General features: G+C 48.6%; 2 protein-coding genes across 8 annotated transcripts in view; one reads left to right on the top strand and one right to left on the bottom strand.

The window, feature by feature from the left end:
- LOC132396149 (transient receptor potential cation channel subfamily V member 3-like) overlaps nt 1-7,842 on the top strand; it is a 54,086-nt gene extending 46,244 nt beyond the window's left edge. For 6 of the 7 annotated variants that reach the window (XM_059973669.1, XM_059973670.1, XM_059973668.1 and 3 more), the window contains 3 exons: nt 918-1,186; nt 5,144-5,280; nt 7,025-7,842. In XM_059973669.1, coding sequence (XP_059829652.1) covers nt 918-1,186; nt 5,144-5,280; nt 7,025-7,088 — 470 coding nt within the window. In that variant the 3' untranslated portion in view covers nt 7,089-7,842. The remainder of the gene's footprint in view (nt 1-917; nt 1,187-5,143; nt 5,281-7,024) is intronic. The other variant, XR_009512876.1, reaches the window with a different exon arrangement.
- Nucleotides 1,094-22,518, bottom strand: part of fam222ba (family with sequence similarity 222 member Ba) — a 145,532-nt gene continuing 124,107 nt past the window's right edge. Inside the window, exon 3 of the transcript XR_009512879.1 lies at nt 1,094-1,228. The gene's annotated coding sequence lies outside the window, so the exon portion shown is untranslated. The remainder of the gene's footprint in view (nt 1,229-22,518) is intronic.

Here is a 22,518-nt window from a genome sequence, read left to right as displayed (position 1 = left end):
CCACAGCAGCTGAATGGTTCCTAGAGTATATCTTCTACTGGGATTTCTTCCTCTGCGTTCCGGTCTGGGGTAATAGTGTACCACACAACATATAGATCAGATTCCCATTCATGTATTTATCACATCCTCATCAAAACATACAGTACACAGAAATGCATCATTCCTCCCCCCGACTCTGTCTCTCCCCACTCACCCACCTCTCTCTCGCTGTCTCTCTCCCCCTCTCCACCTCTCTTTGCCATCTTTTACCCATCTTTCTCCCCCATCTCTCTCTCCTCGTATCTTTCTCCATATCTGTCTCCCATATCTCATTCTCCCCTGTCTCTGTCTCTCCCCATCTCTATCTCTCCCCTCTCTCTCTCACTCCCTCCCCATCTCTCTCCCTGACTCTCTCTCTGCCCTCTCCCCATCTCTCTCTCCCCTCCCTATCTCTCTCTGTCTCTCTGTCTCCCCTCTCTCCCCCCCTCTCTCCCCCCCTCTCTCCCCCCCTCTCTCCCCCCCTCTCTCCCCCCTCTCTCCCCCCTCTCTCCCCCCTCTCTCCCCCCTCTCTCCCCCCTCTCTCCCCCCTCTCTCCCCCCCTCTCTCCACCCCTCTCTCCCCCCTCTCTCCCCCCTCTCTCCCCCCTCTCTCCCCCCTCTCTCCCCCCTCTCTCCCCCCTCTCTCCCCCCTCTCTCCCCCCTCTCTCCCCCCTCTCTCCCCCCCTCTCCCCCCCTCTCCCCCCCTCTCTCCCCCCCTCTCTCCCCCCTCTCTCCCCCCTCTCTCCCCCCTCTCTCCCCTCTCCCCCCCCTCTCTCCCCCCTCTCTCCCCCCTCCCCCCTTCCCCCCTCTCCCCTTCCCCCCTCTCTCCCCCCCTCTCCACCTCTCTCTCCCATTTCACACACGATGGCTGCCCATATACAGTTCTGTTTTATCCTGTAGCTCTTGCCTCGCTGATTGAGGATTGCCCGCCCGGAATCGAATGCCCATTTAATGGCTTCAGCACGGCCGTCTTGGAGCTCTTCAAGCTCACCATTGGCCTGGGGGACCTGGGCGTCCAGAAGCACTCGCGGTTCCCTGTTTTCTTCCACATGTTGCTCGTGCTCTATGTCGTCCTCACCTTCGTCCTCTTGCTCAACATGCTGATCGCTCTGATGGGTGAGACTGTGACCAAGATTTCCAGTGACAGTGAGAAGATCTGGAAACTGCAGGTGGGTTTGCAGGAGAATCCCAATATCCCGAGGGCTTCCTGTCTGGAGTTCATGGTCATATTTAGTTTTTTATTGAGGGATACAATGCAGAACAGGCCGTCCAGCACCCCACCTATTTGACCCTAGGACGATTTACAATAATCAGTTACTAACTGGTACGTCTTTGGACTTTGGAGCACCCAGAGGAAACTCATGCATTTCACAGGGAGGACTGACAAGCTTCTTCCAGAGACACTGCAATTGAAGCCTAAGCTCCAACACCTGAAGCTCTAATAGTGTCGCACTAATGTCTTTGCTACCGTAGTGCCCTGGTGGGGTACCGGGTCAGTTGAGTGTGATCCAGACCCCACCCCCCATGCTGAGTGAAACTTAAGGAGTGCCCAATTCACATTGTCCTGGAATCCCACAACATGAGAGTGGCTATTCAGCCCTTCCCAGTCTGTGCTTGATCTTTTTGAGAGTCACCATTCCCCCCCACCCCACCCACTGTTACCCCATTTCCTTAAGAAAACTTCAAGCAGCTTGTCCTCATCGGTGCCAAGACCTCCTTCACCTCCCCTGTGTCTCCTTTGTGAATCCCCTCGCCACCTATAACCTACCCGCCCCACCGCAGAGCAAAGGGTTGAATCATGACTTTCTGCTTGGCCGTCTGTAAACACTCTCACAGATGTTAATCCTTTGCCACCTGTCAATGTTAATATGTTGCCCACTTTGAATATTTCCACTGATGTTAATATTTTACTCACAGATTTTAAAACGTAATGAACATAGAAGTATCTTCAAAAAAGTAATAATTATTCTTTTTAAAATACTAATTAAACCCTAAAAAAGATGTGCATAATTAAAATTATTCAAGTTTTTCAACGAAAAATGTACACTCCACAATTAGTAATGCACTGATGTTGTCTCCTCGTAAGGTGACAAAACATTTGCAGGTAAATTGCCAAGATCAGAGAACAACTCAATCCAGCGGTGTAAACTCGACTTTGTCCCTCGACTCACAGCTGCTCCGATCCGTGGAGTTCAGGTTTTCCTCCCAGATCCAGGGACTTCAGCAATGCCAGACTCTGTCCACAGTCCTGGACCCATGGAGGGATCAGAATGGACCAGACCTTCCCAGGTTTACCGGCACACAAAACCCAGTAATGACTCCAATGTGGAAATAGCCAAGAGATAATCCTCTCGTGTTCAACCCCCTTCATTGGAAGTAGTTCCCCTAAAATTCTGACAAAGGGCCGTGTTCTGAAGGATTGTCTCTGTTTGCCTGCTGAGTGTTTCCAGCACCTGTGATCGATATCTCTGATCTGCAGCTGTTGCTGCTCCCAGTTTGTGTCTCAGAATTCCCCAATTCTGGTCATGGAAGAAGCTCCTCCCGACTCTTCTTATGGTGTGTGTGTCTGTGTGTGTATGTGTCTCTCCCTGCCCTGCGCCCTCTCTTTGGGATGTGGTCCATCTGGTGCAGGTGACGTAACCACCTTAAGACCTTCCAGTTTGCCTAGCACTTCTTCCTTTGTAATAACAATGGCCCTCACTCCTGCTCCCTGACACTCACCGACCTCTGGCACACTGTCATTGTCTTCCACGGTGAAGACTGATGCAAAGTACCCATTAAGTTCATCTGCATTTCTTTGTCCCCCATTACAACCTCACCAGCATCATTTTCCAGTGATCCAATATCAACTCTCACCTCCCTTTTACTAATATATATAACTGAAAAAAAACTTTTGGTATCCTGCTTTATATTATTGACTATCTTTTCCCTTCTTATAGCTTTTTTAGTTGCTGTTTGTGGGATTTTAAAAACTTCCCAATCATCCAACTTCCCACTCACTTTTGCTACTTTATATGCCCTTTCCTTGGCTTTTATGCAGGCCTTAACTTTGTTGTCCCCCACAGTTGCCCAGACTTGCCATTTGAGAACTTCTGTGGGACGTATCTATCCTGCGCCTTGTGAACTACTCCCAGAAAATTCAGCCCCCTCTGCTCTGCCGTCATCCCCGCCAGTATCCCCTGTCCGATCCACCTGGGCAAGCTCCTCTCTCATGCCTCTGGAATTCCTTTTATTCCATTACAATACTGATATATGTGACATGCTTCTCCTTCTCAAATTGCAGTGTGAATTCAATCATATTATGATCACTGCCTCCTCAGGGTTCCTTTACATTAAGCTCCCTAAAGAGATCTGGGTTATTACACAACACCCAATCTAAGATAGCCTTTCCCCGAGTAGGGTCAAGCACAAGCTGCTCTAAAAAGCCATTCACAGGCATTCAATAAGTTCCCTCTCTAGCAATCTGACACCAACCTGATTTTTCCAATCCCATTGCATATTGAAGTCCCCCATTACAATTGTGACATTACCCTTATTACATGCCTTTTCCAGCTCCCTGTAGGATCTCAACCCCACACCTTGGCTATTTGGAGGCCTATATATAATTCCCATAATGGTTTTTTTACCCTTACAGTTTCTTAACTCCACCCACAAAGATTCAACATTTTCTGACCCTGTGTCACCTCTTTCCAAGGGTGTAATTCCATTTCTTACTGACATTCCCACACCACTGCCTATGCCTTCCCACCTGTCCCTTCGATACAAAGTACAGTACATCCTTTGAGGTTCAGCTCCCAACTGTGGCCTTCTTTCAGCCACGACTCAGTGATTCGCACAATGTCATACCGACCAATCTCCAATTGCACCACAAATTCGTCCACCTGATTCCAAATGCTAAGCGCATTTAAATACAGCACCTTCAGTCCTGCATTCTACATTTACTTGTAAACCTGCAGGCTCGTCCTCAGCTCTATCAGACTGATTCCCACTCCCCTGCTTTATTAGTCCAAACCACTCCCAACAGCCCCAGTAAATCAGCCCACAAAAATATTGGACCCCCCCACAAATTCAAGTGCAACCCGTCCCTTTTGTACAGGTCACACCTGCCCCAGAAGAGGTCCCAGTGATCCAATTCTTCAATCACACATTTATCTGCCACTTCATTCTTTTCCTATCTTCACTGTAACATGGTACGTCCCGAGATTACTACCCTTGAGGTCCTGCTCTCAGCTTCCTTCCTAACTCTCCGTATTCTGCTTTCAGAACCTCCACCCTTTTTCTACCTCCCTACCCTTCTGAGCCACAGGGCCAGGTAGTAATTCTGCTCATTTCTGTCCCCTGAAACTCTGACATTTCTGGCATTCAGCTAGTGTCTCCCACAGTGAAGACTGATTAAAATGCTTAGTGCGTACTACCTCTGCAGCAGTCCAATACCCACACTCACCTCTCTTTTACTCTTTGTATATCTGGAAAAAAAACAACTTTTTGTATCCTCTTAGATATTTTTGGCCAGCTACCTCCATATTTCATCTTTTCTCTCTTTATGGCTTTTTAGTTGTCTTCTGTTGGTTTTTAAAAGCTTTCCAATCCACTATTTTCCCACTAATTTTTGCTGTATTGTATGCCCTATTTTTCGCTTTGATGGTGTCTTTGACTTCCTTTGATAGCTGCCGTTGCAGACTGTAAAACCGTGAATAGACCAACTGGATCATCGAGTCTGCTCTGCCATTCAACCATGGCTGGTTTATAAACCCTCTCAACTCCATTCTCCTGCCTTCTCCCCTTATCCTTTGACACCCTGACTAATCAAGACTCTGTCAATATCTGCTATAAATATACCCAGTGACTTGGCCTCCACAGCCGTCCGTGGCAATGAATTCCACCGATTCACCACTCTCTGGCCCTAGACTCCCCTCTATAAGAAACATCCTCTATACATCACTCAATCTAGGCCTTTCAATATCCAATAGGTTTTCATGAGATCACCCCTCATTCTTCTAAACTCCAGTGAGTAGAGGCCCAGAACCATCTTACAGTAAAACGTTCGTTCCTGGTGCAGGCCAGAGGGGGTGAAGGGGCTCTCTCCGAGCTGTGGGTGCTATCTAACCAGGTCATGATCCTTACAGAGGGCTGTCACTACTCTCTACTTTGAGCGGAGGCTGCCCAGTTGGGTCCGGACGAGATGTAAAAACAACCATAGCTTCACGGACGTGACAGTGGGGCTGACGCCCGAGGGGAAAGAGGACCGACGCTGGTGCCTGAGGTAACGACCCAGCCATCGTTCGGCTTTGTCAGGGTGGAGGAAGGGATACGGGAGGGAGGGCCACTTACTTCACCTCAGCTGCAGGTCTGATGTCCTAACCCTTCTTAAGGAGTATTAGGGTCTGCGGGGACACCAGAGGTGATTCAGCCAGAGAGGGGCAGGGAAATTTCACAAGGCCGTCCCTGAGACTAAAGGATGGGTTCTCAGGAGAGATTGGATGGCTTTCTCTGGTCAGGGAAACTGAGAGGCATGCATATAGATTATTGGAGGCTTTGTTCGAGTCACCTTTATGGTCTGATAGGGCCAGGCTCACTAGTCTAAGGTATAAAGAGGACCTGAGGGGGTCCATTTCCTCAGAGTAGTCGAAAACTGGAATGAGCTTCCAGGGAAGGTAGTGCAGGCAGGACCAGTAGCAACATTTGCAGAGTTGTGGGAAGGTGCTTAAATGTGCAGTGGATAGAGGGTGGGGGTTTATGTTCAGGGGTAGAGGGGTGTGGGGTTTATGTTCAGGGGTAGAGGTGTGGGGTTTATGTTCGGGGTAGAGGGGTGTGGAGTTTATGTTCAGGGGTAGAGGGGTGTGGAGTTTACGTTCAGGGTTAGAGGGGTGTGGGGTTTATGTTCAGGGGTAGAGGGGTGTGGGGTTCACGTTCAGGAGTAGAGGGGTGTGGGGTTCACGTTCAGGAGTAGAGGGGTGTGGGGTTTATGTTCAGGGTTAGAGGGGTGTGGGGTTTATTTTCAGGGGTAGAGGGGTGTGGGGTTTATGTTCAGTGGTAGAGGGTGTGGGGTTTATGTTCAGTGGTAGAGGGTGTGGGGTTTATGTTCAGTGGTAGAGAGGTGTGGGGTTTATGTTCAGTGGTAGAGGGGTGTGGGGTTCACGTTCAGGAGTAGAGGGGTGTGGGATTCACATTCAGGAGTAGAGGGGTGTGGGGTTTATGTTCAGGGTTAGAGGGGTGTGGGGTTTATTTTCAGGGGTAGAGGGGTGTGGGATTCACATTCAGGAGTAGAGGGGTGTGGGATTCACATTCAGGAGTAGAGGGGTGTGGGATTCACATTCAGGAGTAGAGGGGTGTGGGGTTTATGTTCAGTGGTAGAGAGGTGTGGGGTTTATGTTCAGTGGTAGAGGGTGTGGGGTTTATGTTCAGTGGTAGAGAGGTGTGGGGTTTATGTTCAGTGGTAGAGGCGCGTGGGGTTCACGTTCAGGGGTAGAGAGTTGTGGGGTTTATGTTCAGGGGTAGAGGGGTGTGGGGTATAGGGGAAGGAGGATTTTTCAGAAGTATTGGGGGATGTTGGGAAAGGAGAGGTTTATAGAGATGGAAAGGGGTGTAGGGAAGGAACATGTTACAGAGACGGGAAGGGTGTAGGGCTTGGAAGGGGGTTATGGATTTGGGGGGGTGTCGTGGAAGGAGTGAGTTGTGGAGGGGGTGGGATTTGGGGTACTGAGAGGTTTACAGAGACGGGTGTAGGTGGAGGTGAGGGTTATGGAGACAGGGAGGGATGTAGGGGTTAGAAAGACAACTTGTTAGTACTTGGTGGCATTGTTGAGTGTCCAGCAGTGGTGTTGGTTTGCACGTCGGCACTGCAGACTTAGAGGATGGAAGACTGTCCCAGTTGTCGGTTTCTGAGGAGCTTCCTGGGAACAGCCCACCGAATGCTGAGGGGTGACCCAGTGTGGGTCAGGACAGGGGGTAGGGGTGAGGTATGAGAGGGCTGGTGGATCTAATGACTTGTTCTTTCAACCGTACAGGCTGAACGAGATGAAGTGGACGGAGTGGGACACCCAGATAGAGGCGACGGTGGGATCAGAATAGTCACAGTTTGCGTTTGTGTAGTGCCTGTCAGCTCCACAGTCCAATCAGAGGTCCCCAGTGTGGCAGGAAGCACAGCAAGACTTCACAATCTGCGAGATCAATCTCCATACTTCAATGAAGGTGATTGCTGGAGAAATACTGACAACAGGACAGAAATAACTTCTCCCTCTTCATCAGAACGGTGGCCCCAATATTGTCTCCTCCCTCTGGAATGGGCACAGACTTGGTTTCATTTTCAGTTCAGAGAATAGCCCTTCCTACTGCCCAGTATTGCCTCCTCCCCTCCCCTCCCCTCTCGCAGCACAGTGTTCCCTTCCATTACCTCTCCCATGACATTTCATCCTTGCCAAATCTCTCTCATTGCACAGCACTCCTTTCTGGTCACCCCTCCCACTACACGGCACTCCCTCTTCACCACCCCTCCCACAGCACAGAGTCTCCTCCCATGGTGAGGCGTTCCCTCCACCAGCACCCTCCCGTGGCACGATGCTGCCTCAGTGCAGCACTCCCTCTGTGCTGGATGTTCCCGATCAGGTGCTGCAATGTCTGGTCTGGATGAATGGGATTTAACCCCACACCCCTCGACTGACCTACCCACCTCCTTCCCCCACACCTCGAAATGCTCATCCTCAAAGCTGCACTGTGAGGTGTCCCTCACCCTGCCTGCACCGTTGGTAACCTCGAGCTCCTCGCTCCCTGACAGGGTGTCAGGTATAAAAAAAATTTACTTCAGAATAAAATCTAAAACAAAGAAACACAGTGAATAAATTGTGTGAGTTCTTCCCGCGGACTTCCACCCCTCCCTTCTCTTCATTTTGTTCTCCTTCTCCCACCTTCCCAACCCCTCTCCCATCACACTTTGCCCCCTATTTTACCCCCCCCCCACACACACACACACACATATACTGATTGTCCCCGGGAATGGAGAGAAATTCTGGAAATTGAAAAGCTGCAGGATCCAGAAAATCTGCAACAAAAATCAGAAAAAGAAGTAAATACTCTGCAGGGCAGGCAGCATCTATGGAGACGGGAGAAACTTCGGCACAACTGGGGAAAAAAGAAAGCAAGTTGGTCATAGTCAAAGAAAAATACACTGGAGAAACAGGCCCTTCAGCGCATGCTGAAAACTTCAAAACTGCTTACACCCATTGACATGCCCTGGGACCATAGCCTGTCACACCGCTATCACCCACGTACGTATCCAAACATTGTAATTGAGCTTGCAGGCACCACTTGTGCTGGCAGCTCATTCCACATTCTCACAGCCCTCTGAGTGAAGAAGTTTCCCCTCATGTTCCCTTTAAACTTTTCACCTTTCACCCTTCACCCATGACATCTGGTTGCAATAGGAAAAGCCTGCTTGCATTTACCCTTTCTATACTCCTCATAATTCTGTACACCTCTATCAAATCTCCTGTCAATCTTCTACATTCCAAGGAATAAAGTCCTAACCTATTCAATCTTTCCTTATAATTAAGGTCCTCCAGTTCTGAGAGAGGGGTATTGAACAAAGGGAATATACAGATCTCGGTGAGAAACTCTGACTGTCTATGGTGACAGAAGGATCTGCAGAAGCAGGCACAGCACAGAAATAAACCCTTTGCCCCAACTGATCCCTGCTAACCTATCCAATTTGCCTACATTTGGCCAAATCATTGTCTCTGTCCAAGTACCCTTTAAATGTTAATATATTTACCTCAACTCCTTCCTCTAGCAGCTCATTCCATATTCTGACCACCCTCCTTTTTACCTTATACCTATTTTTCCCGATTTCCCTGAGCCTGAGACAAAGATTGTGGCCATTTACCCTGTCTCTGCCTCTCATACGCCAGCAGATGCAGGAATCTGAAGCAAAAAAAAACTTCCAGAGAAACACTATGGGTCAGGCAGCATCTGTGGAGGCAGAGTGCTACCTGTTGAAGTTTCGAGTCTGGATCCAACATCAGGATGTGGCTAAAGATTCTGGAGGAGTGGGTCACCCACACTCCCACTGAAATTCAGCATGGACCTTGACCATTGTCAATAATATTAGGAATAGTCATGGTTTTGTCAAAGGCAGGTCTGCCTTATGAGCCTGATTGAATTTTCTGAGGATGTGACTAAGCACATTGATGAAGGAAGAGCAGTAGATGTAGTGTATATGAATTTCAGCAATGCATTTGATAAGGTACCCGGTGAAAGGCTTATTGAGAAAGTAAGGAGGCATGGGATCCAAGGGGACATTACTTTGTGGATCCAGAACTGGCTTGCCCATAGAAGGCAAAGAGTGGGTGTAGACGGGTCATATTCTGCATTGAGTCGGTGACCAGTGGTGTGCCTCAGGGATCTGTTTTGCGACCCCTGCTCTTCATGATTTTTATAAATGACCTGGATGAGGAAGTGGAGGGATGGGTTAGTAAGTTTGCTGATGACACAAAGATTGGAGGTGTTGTGAATAGTGAGGAGGAGGGCTGTCAGAAGTTGCAATGGGACATTGATAGGATGCAAAACTGGGCTGAGAAGTGGCAGATGGAATTCAACTCAGATAAATGTGAGGTGGTTCATTTTGGTAAGTCAAATATGATGGCAGAATATAGTATTAATGGTAAGACTCTTGGCAGTGTGGAGGATCAGATGGATCTTGGAGTCGGAGTCCATAGGACACTCAAAGCTGCTATGCAGGTTGACTCTGGTTAAGAAGGCATACGGTGCATTAGCCTTCATCAATCATGGGATTGAGTTTTGGAACCGAGAGGTAATGTTACAGCTATATTGGACCCTGGTCAGACCCCACTTGGAGTACTGTGCTCAGTTCTGGTCGCCTCACTACAGGAGGGACATGGGAACCATAGAAAGAGTGCAGAGGAGATTTACAAGGATGATGCCTGGATTGGGGAGCATGCCTTATGAGAATAGGTTGAGTGAACTCGGCCTTTTCTCTTTGGAGCGATCGAGGATGAGAGGTGACCTGATAGAGGTGTACAAGATGATAAGAGGCATTGATCGTGTGGATAGTCAGAGGCTTTTTCCCAGGACTGAAATGGCTAACATGAGAGGGGATATTTCTAAGGTGCTGGGGAGTAGGTACAGAGGAGATGTCGGGTAAGTTGTTTATGCAGAGAGTGGTGAGTGTGTGGAATGGGCTGCCAGTGACGGTGGTGGAGGCGGAAACGATAGGGTCTTTTTAGAGATTCCTGGATGGCTACATGGGGTTAGAAAAATGGAGGGCTACGGGTAAAAACTAGGTAGTTCTAAGGTAGTGAGATGTTCGGCTCAGCTTTGTGGGCTGAAGGGCCTGTATTGTGCTGTACGTTTTCTATGTTTCTATTATAAAGATTTGCTTTATTAGTCAAATGTTCCTCAAAGTACAGTGAAATGTGTTGTTTGTGTCGACAACTAACGAGGATGTGCTTGGTGTTGTCTTATTTCCAGCACTAACACAGCATGCCCACAGCTCACTAACCCCAACCTGTCCGTCTTCGGAACGTGGGAGGAAACCATGGTGGGAATTGAATCCCAATTTCCCGATCGCTGGTGCTGTAAAGCGTTTCGCTAACCACTACACGAACAAGGGTCTCCACTTCCTTCAGCAGTTTCTGTCTGTAGTTTCTTGTGTCTCCAGGGAGAGAGAGGTGGGGGGGGGGGGTTTCAAAACTTTTAGACCATAAGATTTACAGAACTGTGCAAATGTCTTGGGCACGTATTTGTGGCTAGGGTGTCTAAGGCTCCTGCACAGGACTGTATTTGTCAACGTGGAGTGGAGAGCAAGATTATAAATCTGGCGGGAGCAAAGGATGTTGGGAATGGCGAGGGTGGAGTGCCCCAGGAGGGGTATGAGACAAGTGCCAGAGGAGTAGCGCGGCAGGAGGTACCTGGGTACGGAGACGCCCAGGCAAGGTCAATTGATTCCAAACAATTGGTTTATTGATCATTACAGAATGTCTCTCCGGTGCTTCCCGGTCCCCCCCCCCCCCTTTTCCCAACGGTGATTCCCCGTCTCACTGCCCCCTTCTCACTCACAGTTCAGAAGAGACCCATGTCAGAAACAGGTTAACCAGTACTGTATAAAAGTCTTGGGCACCCTAGGACTATATATATAAATATATATATATATATATAATGTGCCTATGACCTCTGCACAGAATCAAGCATTCGGACAAATAGAGTTTGCTCTGCCATTCCATCATAGCTGATTTATTTTCCCTCTCAACCCCATTCTCCTGGCTTCTCATTGTAACCTATGGTGCCCTGACTAACCAAAATCCTGTCAACTTCCGTTTTAACTGTACCTAATGACTTGCCTTCCACAGCTGTCTGTGCTGATGCAGAGGAACTTCACGGAGACTTGTACATAGTTCCTTCTGCTTTTCCTTACCATCCTATGACTAATGGCACTGAGTTGCGCAGTTTCTGTAGTTTGCTCAGATTATTTTATGATTTTATTTAGAGATTCAGCACGGTAACAAGCCTTTCTGATCCCGAGAGCCCACCCAATTACATCCATATGACCAATTAACCTACTAATCAGTTGACGCTCCACTTTCTCCCATGGTCCACGCTCCTATCAGATTCCTTCTTCTTCAGCCTGCCTTTTCCACCTATCACCTCCCAGCTTCTTACTTCCCCTTACCTGTCACCTGCCAGCTTTTTCTTTGTACCCTTCCCCTCCCTCCCATCACCACCTTATTCTGGTTTCTCCCCCCCCCCACCTTTCCAGTCCTAAAACATGTAACTGTTTATTTCTCTCCGTACATGCTGCCTGACCAGCGTTTTTGTGTGTTGCTTGAGATTTCCAGCATCTACAGAATCTCTTGTGTGTATTACCTACTGACCTGTACATTTTGCACTGAAGGAAGAAACCCAAGCGGTCACTGGGAGAACGTACAAACTCCTTACAGGCAGCAGTGGGAATTAAACCCAAGTCGCTGATACTGTAAGACATTATGCTAACCACAACACTACCATGTTGCCTGGGCAATTGCCAAACTATTACTTCCAAAGCCTCCTCTGGCCAACTGTGGTTCAACCACTAACAGGAAAGGAACCCCATAATGATAGTGGCTATCTTAAGTTTTAATATTAACTGCCCCAGTCAGAGAGCAATACTGCAGGGATCACAAGCACTTTGGCCCCACCAATCCATATTGACCACAGAACCCATTCAACCGGTCCCAATTTCCCGTGCTGGGTCCACTTCTCTCGATGTACCTATTACAGCCTCGTTGTACGTCCTCTGGCAGCACTTTCCTCTCCATGACAAAGTTGCTCATCTGGTCTCTTAATCTTTCCCCTCTCAGCCTAAACCCAAGCCCCCTAGATTTTAGATTTGCCTGCGACAGGGAAAAGACTTACAGTACCGTACAGTATGCCTCAAATGATGAGATGCCTGAAAAAGGTGGCATGTCGCGTGATAAGGACCCCATCACCCAACGTATGCCCTCTTGTCATTGAGGAGGAGGTACAGGAATCACAATCAGGTTTCATATCACCAGCAGATGTCGTGAAATCTGTTGTCTTTGCAGCAACAGTGCAATGCAATACATAATAAAAACTGAATTACAGTTTATATATACTCACACACAAACACGCACACACGCACACTCACACATATGTTATATATATATACATACACACACTCTGTATGTATAATAGTTGAGTAAGTAGTACAAAAAATTGTAGTGAAGTGGTGTCCATGGGTTCATTGTTGATGCACCATCTGAGACGTGGGTTAAGGTAGGCTTTTATTGGCTGGAAGAAAGCACAAGCAGCAAGTGACCATCACACAGCATCCTGGAGACTGAGGAAGGGGCTGTGCCTCCAATCGCCTTTATACCGGGGTCTGGGAGGAGCCACAGGAGCAGTCAGCAGGGGGGCGTGTCCAGACAGGTAAATGTAGTTCACCACAATTGTCCGTTCAGAAATCTGATGGCGGAGGGAAGATGCTGTTCCTGAATCATTGAGTGTGTGTCTTCAGGCTCCTGAACCTCTTCCCTGACGGTATATCCGAGATATATATCAGTTGGCTGAGTGGTGTCACAGCAACAACTTTGCACTCAACATCAGTAAGACCAAAGAACTGATTGTGGACTTCTGAAAGGGGAAGTCGAGGGAACACACACCAGTCCTCATCGAGGGATCGGAAGTGGAAAGAGGAGCCTGGAGAAACACTCAATATTTTAGAAAGAATTTCCTCCCCTCTGCCATCAGAATTTTGAATGGACAATGAGCCCATCAAGACTAACTCACTTTTTTTAAAAAAAATTGCTCTCTTATTTGTGCTACTTAATTATTTTTAAAATTTATATATCTCTTATTGTAATTTATAGTTTTTAAAATTATGTATTGCAATGTACTGCTGCTGCAAAGCAGCGAATTTCATGACATAGGCCAGTGATATTAAACCTGATTCTGTGTATCATCATTCTAAAGATAGGGAGGTGGAAACACTGGTCGGGCTGAATAACCTCCTCCCCTGGTGTGAACTTGTAGAGAAACCAGTCAAGTAAGAATTAACTTCAATAAATGTAACAAAACAACATGCTATTGGTGGGAGGGATCCTGATGTAAACCCTGCGGAGAAAAGGACATTCAGTGCTGAAGTGTTCTTTGAGTAAGACGGGTCATCGATCGTCCACAGCAGTTTTCTACTCTGACAGTCCCGATCTGTGGCTACCAGAAGGTAAATTTTCTATTGGTCTGAACTCATCGGGTTAAGGTAAAATGCCTTATCGTGATCTGAATCCATGGCTTTCGTGTGGGAGTGTATGCATGTGTGTGTGTGTGTGTGTGTGTGTGTGTGTGTGTGTGTGAGAGAGAGAGAGAGAGAGAGAGAGAGAGAGAGAGAGAGGGGGGGAGAGAGGGAGAGAGAGAGAGAGAGAGAGAGAGAGAGAGAGAGAGAGAGAGAGAGAGAGTTTTTCAGAAAGCAGCAGACAGATACCAACAGAGATGCTCAGGGAGAGATGGAGACTGAATAGCAATTCCCAGAGAGATTTTCGAGAGAGATTCAGGTAGGGTGAGACAGAGCGGGTAAGATGGAGAGGCATAAGACATTGGAGCAGAATTAGGCCATTCGATCCATCGAGTCTGCTTCACCATTCAATATTGGCTAATCTATTATCCCTGGGGGCGGTAGTGGGAACAAGCTTCCACTGCCAATGGTGTGTGTCTCAAATAGCCCCTGACCATCTCCTGGCCTTCACATGTGGCTTAGCTACTAAGCCCAGTGGAACTGTTTCTACTGACAGGAGAACGGGCAAAGGTGGGTTACTGGCACCTTAAAGCCAGTCGCTTCTGGCAGGTGAGGCTCATCAGCCGAGGTTGGCATCTCATCCAGGAGAATGAAAACTCTGATCTCAAACCTCTGCTACCTTACGGCTTCACCCACTCCTGGGGAGGGCTTCAGGGGTAAACCCTGAGGGAAAAATCCAGAGCTGGAGACCCTGGGCCAGTCCGACATCGAGTTCAATGCTGACTAGCAACTCCTGCAACTCTACTGGTGCCAAACTGTGTCAGTCTCTGGCATTCCTTTGGGTTCGTCAGTTGTGTAGACAGACTCGCAACGTGGGCAACAGCTTGCTCTCCATATCATACTGCCCAGGCTTGCGTATCTAGACAGATAGGACACAATATCTATGGTCAACTCTGACCAACGGAGCCCTCAGGCTCAGACTATCTCTCTCAAGCCCTTCTCCCCATCGTCTTTGACATCCTTACTGATCGAGAATTTACTAATCTCCGTTTTAAATATACTCAATGATTTTGCCTTCACAGCCATCAGTGGCAATGAATTCCACAGATTCACTGCCCTGTTGGCTAAAGAAATTCCTTTTGACCTCTGTTTTAAATTATTTCTATTATGAGGATGTGCTCTCTGGTCCTATACTCACACACCATTGGAAACTTGTTCCTCTTGTTCTCTCTGTCTAGAGATTCAGAGAGACCATAAATCATACTAACCACGAGGAAATGATGTAAATATGGTTCTCCGATCACAAACGAGAAAACCTGCAGATGCTGGAAAGCCGAGCAACGCGTGGTAGGACTTTGAAGGGTCTCGGCCCGAAACGTCGACTGGACTCTTTTCCATAGATGCAGCCTGACCTGCTGAGTTCCTCCAGCATTTGTGTGTGTGTTGTGTAAATACAATTCTGTCTATTTGCGGAGTCTATCACCCACCGCCCTTCCTCTGTGTCCAGAGGAGACGGTTAAGAGACAACCTCATTTTTATTTTCATCCTCCCACCGAGGAGCAACTTTGATTTGTTGCTGTGTACGAGCTACGGCTGAACGCAAGTTACTGCCTGTGCTGCCCTCAGACAGGACCGCACACGTGCGCCCACCCACTTGGGTCAACTCGTAAGGCGAGTTAACAGTCGGCAGATCGCAGTGAGCTGAGCCTACACAACAGGGTTAACCCATTCAACACAGGTGACACATAGCTCGTCAGATTGGTTTAGATTCCTTTCTTTGTCACACGTGTATCGAAACATACAGTGCTTACGTCAGCGACCAACGCAGTTCGCGGATGTGCTGGGGCCAGCCTGCAAGTGTCACCATGCTCACAACTTACTAACTCTAACCTATGCGTCTTTGGACTGTGGGAGGAAACTGGAGCACCCGGAGGAAACCCAGTTGGGAGAACGTACAATCTCCTTACAGACGGGGGGGGGGGGGAGGAATTGAACTCAGATCGGTGGTCACTGGTGCTGTTAAGCATTCCACTAACTAACCACTACACTACCAGACTGCCCCAACTTCGGAAGCACCTCCCCATCAGGGGAATTGAACCCTGGTTTCCCAATTGACAGGCAGAGATACTAACCCACACACTCAAAATGCTGCAGGAACTCAGCATTTATGGAAATGAATAAACAGTCGTCATTTCGGGCCGAGGCCCTTCTTCAGGACTGGAAAGGAAGGGGGAAGATGCCAGAATAAGAAGGTGAGGGGAGGGGAAGGAGGACAAGCTAGCAGGTGATAACACGAAACCAGATGGGTAGGAAAGGTAAAGGGCTGGGGAAGAAGGAACCTTAGAGGAGAGGAAAGTGGACCATAGGAGAAAGGGAAGGAGGAGGCGACTCAGGGGAGGTCATGGGCAAGTGAGGAGAGGCATGAGACCAGAGCAGGGAATACAGAAAGAGGGAAGGGGGAGGGAAATGTTATTTTACCATAAGGAGAACTTGATACTCATGCCATCAAGTTGGAAGCTACCCAGACAGAATAAGAGGTGTTGCTCCTCCATCGTGGCACAAGAGGAGGCCATGGACCGACATGTCAGAATGGGAATACAAATCAGAATTAAAATGTTTGACCATCGGGAAGTTCTGCTTTTGGTGGATGGAGCCAGAGGTGCTCGATGAAGTGATCCCCCAATTTATAAAGGATCTCACCAGTGCAGAGGAGGCTGTATCGAGAACACTGGATACAATGGACAACCCCAGCAAATCTGCATGTGAAGTGTTGCCTCATCTGGAAGAACTTTTTGGTGTCCTGATTGGAGGTGAGGAGGAGGTGAATGGACAGGTGTAGGACTTTGGCCACTTGCAGGGATAAGAACTAGGAGGGAGATTAGTGAGGAGGAAGGAATGGGCAAGGGAATAAAGAGTGAACCCTGCAGAAAGCAGAGCAGGGGGAAGGTAAACATTAGGATCCCTTTGGAGATGGTGAAATTTGGGGAGAATGATGTGTTGGCTGTGAAAGTTTTGATGGTGTGGTAGGTAAGGATGAGGAACTCTACCTCTGTTAAGGCAGTGGGAAGATGGGATGAGTGTTTGGGAAATGGAGGAGATGAGGATGAAAGCAGCATCAATGGTGCAGGAAGGTAAATTCCATTCTTTGAAGATTAAGAACATCTCTGATGTCCTGGAAAGGAAAACTTCACGCTGGGAACAGATGCAGCAGAGACAAAGGAACTGAGAAACGGGAATTAAGTTTTTACAGGAGGCAGGGTGGGAAGAGGTATAGTCAAGATAGCCATGGGAACGGGTAGGTTTATAAAAAATGTCAGCAGAAGGTCTCTGAAGATGGAGATCAAGAAAGGGAAGGGAGGTGTCAGAAATGGGCCAAGTGAGTTTAAGGGCAGGTGGAAGTTAGAGGCAAAGTTGATGAAATTGACAAGTTCAGTACTGGTGCAAGAAGCAGCACTGATGCAGTTGTCAATATAGTGCAGACAGAGTTGGGGAGCATTACCGGGGAAGGTTTGGAACACGGACTGTTTCACATAACCAACAAAAGGCAGGCATAGCTGCAGCCCACGCGGGTGCCCATGGCTACCCCTCGAATTTGGAATAAGTGGGAGGAGCTGAAGGAGAAACTGTTGAGGGTGAGGACCAGTTCTGCCACGTGGGGGGGGGGCGGTGGTGGTGGAGGACAATTGGTTGGCTCTTTTATTGAGAAAGAAGCAGGGAGCTTCCAGGTTTTTCTTGATTGGGGAATAGAAGTGTATGGGGACTGGACAGCCATGCTGAAAATGTGGTGGTCGGGACAGGGAATTGAAAGTTAGTGAGGAGATCAACAGCATGAGAACTGTTGCAGATGCAGGTGGGAAGGCACTAAACCAAAAGGGAGCAGAACAGAGTTGAGTTCAGTGAGACAGGAGCCGGCAGAGACAATGGGCCTACCCGGGCAGTCGGGTTTGTGGGTCTTGGGTACGAGGTAGAAATGAGCAGTGTGGAGTAAGGGAACTATGAGTTTGGTGACAGTGGTTGGGGTTCTCCAGAGCTGATCAGGAAGACCAACCACTGTGCTAATGAAGAACTGGTTATAAATGCCAGCCAAGACAAGAACAAAGGGTGGCCCTGTGGATCAATGCAGCTGATTGGCTGTTCTCTGTCTGGTCAGGGGAAGCTGAGCAGGGGAATTAGGGATGGACACATGCCGATGGGCCTCTTTACTGCTATCTAGTTCCATGGAGCTAGTGACCTCAGCAGCTCCTTCCTTCCCATTCTCCTACAACCCTCTGATACACACTTAAAGTAAAGATGTGGAAGCTTCAGAGAGGGTGCAAAGGAGATTGACCGGGGTGCTGCCTGGATTAGAGAGGGTGCAGAAGAGATTGACCAGGATGCTGCCTGGATTAGAGAGGGTGCAGAGGAGATTGACCAGGATGCTGCCTGGATTAGAGAGGGTGCAGAGGAGATTGACCAGGATGCTGCCTGGATTAGAGAGGGTGCAGAGGAGATTGACCAGGATGCTGCCTGGATTAGAGAGGGTGCAGAGGAGATTGACCAGGATGCTGCCTGGATTAGAGAGGATGCAGAGGAGATTGACCAGGATGCTGCCTGGATTAGAGAGGGTGCAGAGGAGATTGACCAGGATGCTGCCTGGATTAGAGAGGGTGCAGAGGAGATTTACCAGGGTGCTGCCTGGATTAGAGAGGGTGCAGAGGAAATTGACCAGGATGCTGCCTGGATTAGAGAGGGTGCAGAGGAAATTGACCAGGATGCTGCCTGGATTAGAGAGGGTGCAGAGGAGATTGACCAGGATGCTGCCTGGATTAGAGAGGATGCAGAGGAGATTGACCAGGATGCTGCCTGGATTAGAGAGGGTGCAGAGGAGATTGACCAGGATGCTGCCTGGATTAGAGAGGGTGCAGAGGAGATTTACCAGGGTGCTGCCTGGATTAGAGAGGGTGCAGAGGAAATTGACCAGGATGCTGCCTGGATTAGAGAGGGTGCAGAGGAAATTGACCAGGATGCTGCCTGGATTAGAAAGGGTGCAGAGGAGATTTACCAGGGTGCTGCCTGGATTAGGGAGGGTGCAGAGGAGATTGACCGGGATGCTGCCTGGATTAGAGAGGGTGCAGAGGAGATTGACCGGGATGCTGCTTGGATTAGAGAGGGTGCAGAGGAGATTGACCAGGGTGCTACCTGGATTAGAGAGGGTGCAGAAGAGATTGACCAGGATGCTGCCTGGATTAGAGAGGGTGCAGAGGAGATTTACTAGGATGCTGCCTGGATTAGGGAGGGTGCAGAGGAGATTGACCAGGGTGCTGCCTGGATTGGGGAGCATGGTTTATGAATAATATCTGAGTGAGCTGGGGGTTTTCTTTTCGGAACGGATGATGAGAGGTGACCTGATAGAGGTACACAAGGTGATAAGAGACAGAAACAGTCAGAGACTTTTTCCAAGAATGGAAAGAGTTAACACGAGAAGACATAATCTGCAGGTGGTTGGAGGGAAGCAAGTGGGAGGTATGGTGGTCAGAGGTAAATTTTAAAGAGAGTGCTGGGTGTGTGGAACGCCCTGCCAGGGGTGGTAGTGGAGGCAGATACATTAGGGGCATTCAAGAAACTCTAAGATGGGCACAAGGATGATATAAAACTGGAGAGCTATGTGGGAGGGAAGGGTTGAGCAGGTTAGAAGGTGGGCCGAGCGGCCTGCGCTTGTCTGTGTTGTTCTTTTTAACGCTGACAATCTTACTCGCTCCCCCACCCCCCTCCCAGCCGTGTTCCCGACCTCTGGACTTCCTCCCCGACACCCTCCCCCTGTTTGGTAAGAACCCTGTGCCGTGTGAAGGCTTCTCGAAAAAAATCCATTTCCTTCTCATTTCAGATTGCACAAGACGAATTCAGCATGAAATCTTTTCACTGTTCCACGTTTTAACTCCTCCCGTTGTGCACAGACCCGAGGTCTGTGTCTGCAGTAAAACTCGGAAGTTCTCGTTCTCTCTCCCCGCCCCTCCCTCCCTCTCCTTCTCTCTCTCTCTCTCCCCCCCCCCCACGTAACATATCTCCCGCAGTGCTTTGAAAGTTCTGACAATTAAAAATTAGTTTTATTTAACACATGCACGTCGAATCATACAGTGAAATTTGTCGTTTATATCAACGACCTGCGAGTGTCGCAATGCTTCGGGCGCCACATCTTACTAGTCCTGACCCGTACGTCTTTGGAAAGTGGGAGGAAACCGGAGCGCCCGGAGGAAACCCGCGCAGCCATAAACGTACGGACACCGTACAGACAATGGCAGGCATTGAAGCCAAGGGCAACGCCGGCAGCGTCACGGTTAGTGCGGAGCCTCATTCCGCCAGCTTGTGGTCCAATCGGCGCCGCTGTCTACGAGCAGTTTGGACAATTCCCCCCCCTCCCCCCGTGACCTCCTCCACGTTCCAAAGGCGCACAGGTTGGGGGTTAGTAAGGGGCAGGATGCTATGCTGGTGCTGAAAGCACGGCGGTTAGGTCTTTATTTTTTGGAGGGTAGAAGGTTGAGGGGGGACTTGATAGAGGTATTTAAAATTATGAGGGGGATAGACAGAGTTGACGTGGATAGGCTTTTTTCCATTGAGAGTAGGGGAGATTCAAACAAGAGGACATGAGTTGAGAGTTAAGGGGCAAAAGTTTAGGGGTATCACGAGGGGGAACTTCTTTACTCAGAGAGTGGTAGCTGTGTGGAACGAGTTTTTATCACTTAAAGTGAAATTGGATAGGTATATGGACAGGAAAGGAATGGAGGGTTATGGGCTGAGTGCAGGCCAGTGAGACTAGGTGAGATTAAGAGTTCGGCACGGACTAGAAGGGCCGAGATGGCCTGTTTCCGTGCTGTAATTGTTATTTGGTTACATAGACATCCACGGGCTGCCCTCAGTACATCCTTGCTCACTCGATTTGACGCAAACGACACCTTTCACTGTATATTTTGATGTACAGTGTATGTGATAATTAATCTTCCTCTAGTCCTCCGTCGTTGTCTCTGTTTTCACCACTCTCTCTCTCTCTCCCTGGTACTTACCGAGCCTTGCGTGAACCCCTCTAAATCCTATCTCCATCCATGTCCCATTCTGGAACGGGTTGTATTTCCAGTGGGGCTTCCGAATATCATAGGTCAGTGCTAGACAGGCCGTTCGGCCCTCACTATTATGCTGACCCTGATACCAATTCACACTAAATGTCCTCCCTGCATCATCCATACCCCTCCATTCCTTTCACACTCATTCGGTACCTCCTGCACCTAAGAAAGGGGCCGCGGGTGTACTGTCTGCTGTTGTAACCCATCCACTTCAATGTCCAAGTGTTGTGGTTCTGCACACCACTGATGTAAAGTGAGGTTATTTGAGTTACTGCCGCCTCGCTGTCTGGCTGTTCTCCTCTGACCTCCCTCGTTAACAAGGCAAGGCAGGCAAAGTGAAATGTTGGGGTTTCAGCGCCGGCACTTTTTCACCCACAGAGTTGTGGGGGTCTGGAATGCTCTGCCTCAGAAGGCAGTGGAGGCCAATTCTCTGAATGCTTTCAAGAAAGAGTTAGATAGAGCTCTTAAAGATAGTGGAGTCAAGGGATATGGGGAGAGGGCAGGAACGGGGTACTGATTGTGGATGATCAGCCATGATCACAGTGAATGGCGGTGCTGGCTCGACGGGCCGAATGGCCTACGCCTACACCTATTGTCTATTGTCTATTGGCACCCTTGGTCTTGGCATCGGAGGTTCTACCAAGGATTAGATCAAAAGCTTTCTAACTAAACGGCACCAGACGGGCAATCCTCATCCAGCTGTCCAGTGCTTTCGGGGGTACCACAGGGCACTGCCTTGCGCCCACTACTATTTTTAACCCATATAAATGACCTTCCAACTTGTGTTACCTCTGAAGTTAGGCTGTTTGCAGAAGACCTGAATCTGCACAGACCCATAAGTTCTCCAAATGACTGCAATGCCCTTCAACAAGACATCAACTCGCTGTGCTAGTGGGAGTCCTCCTGGCGGATGAAATTGGACATCTCAAAGGGCTACATTATGAGAATGACCCACCAGGAAAAAATTTACCATCATCAGTACTTGATGGAGAACGCTGCACTCCAGGAAGTAAAACATCGCCCCTACTTGGACATTGGACTGTCAGATAACCTTAGCTGGGCAAAACACATCAGCCAAACCGTTTCAAGTTCCAACAAAATCCTTGGCCTTCTACGGCGTAACGTTTGGAATTGCTCAAAAACCACAAAATAAATGGCTTATAAAACTCTCGTCCGTCGAAGACTTGAATACTGTAGAGCCATTTGGGATCCCTACCAAACCGTTCTCATCAATAACCTGGAGAAAGTCCAGAGAAGAGCTGCCAGGTTTGTAACCAGTGGTTATAGAAAGACCAGTAGCGTTACGGATATGCTTCCCGACCTCAAATGGGATACTCTCCAAAGACGCCGCACAATAGCCGGGCATACTACAATTTACAAGGAAACTCATTCATTAACTCCGTCCAACGTTAGTCAACTTTTGTGTCAGCAGAATAACAGACCAGCAACCCGACATGACCAATCCCTGAACTACAAGACCATCCAGACCAACAAGGACTGCCACCGCTACTCACTGTACCCTAGGGCCATTACGGGTTTGGAACTCCCTGCCGCCACACATTAAATCTGTCGCTGATAGTAAAACTTTCACGTCCCTGCTCTTAAACACTGCAACTTAAATTACAACTGCATGCTTAAAGCCCAGCGGCGGCACTTGGTACAGTAAAGA

The sequence above is a fragment of the Hypanus sabinus genome, chromosome 6 (assembly GCF_030144855.1).
Source record: "Hypanus sabinus isolate sHypSab1 chromosome 6, sHypSab1.hap1, whole genome shotgun sequence".
NCBI lineage: Eukaryota > Metazoa > Chordata > Chondrichthyes > Myliobatiformes > Dasyatidae > Hypanus > Hypanus sabinus.
The sequence above is the reverse complement of the archived record's forward strand: the minus strand, read 5'-3'. Positions and strand labels throughout refer to the sequence as shown.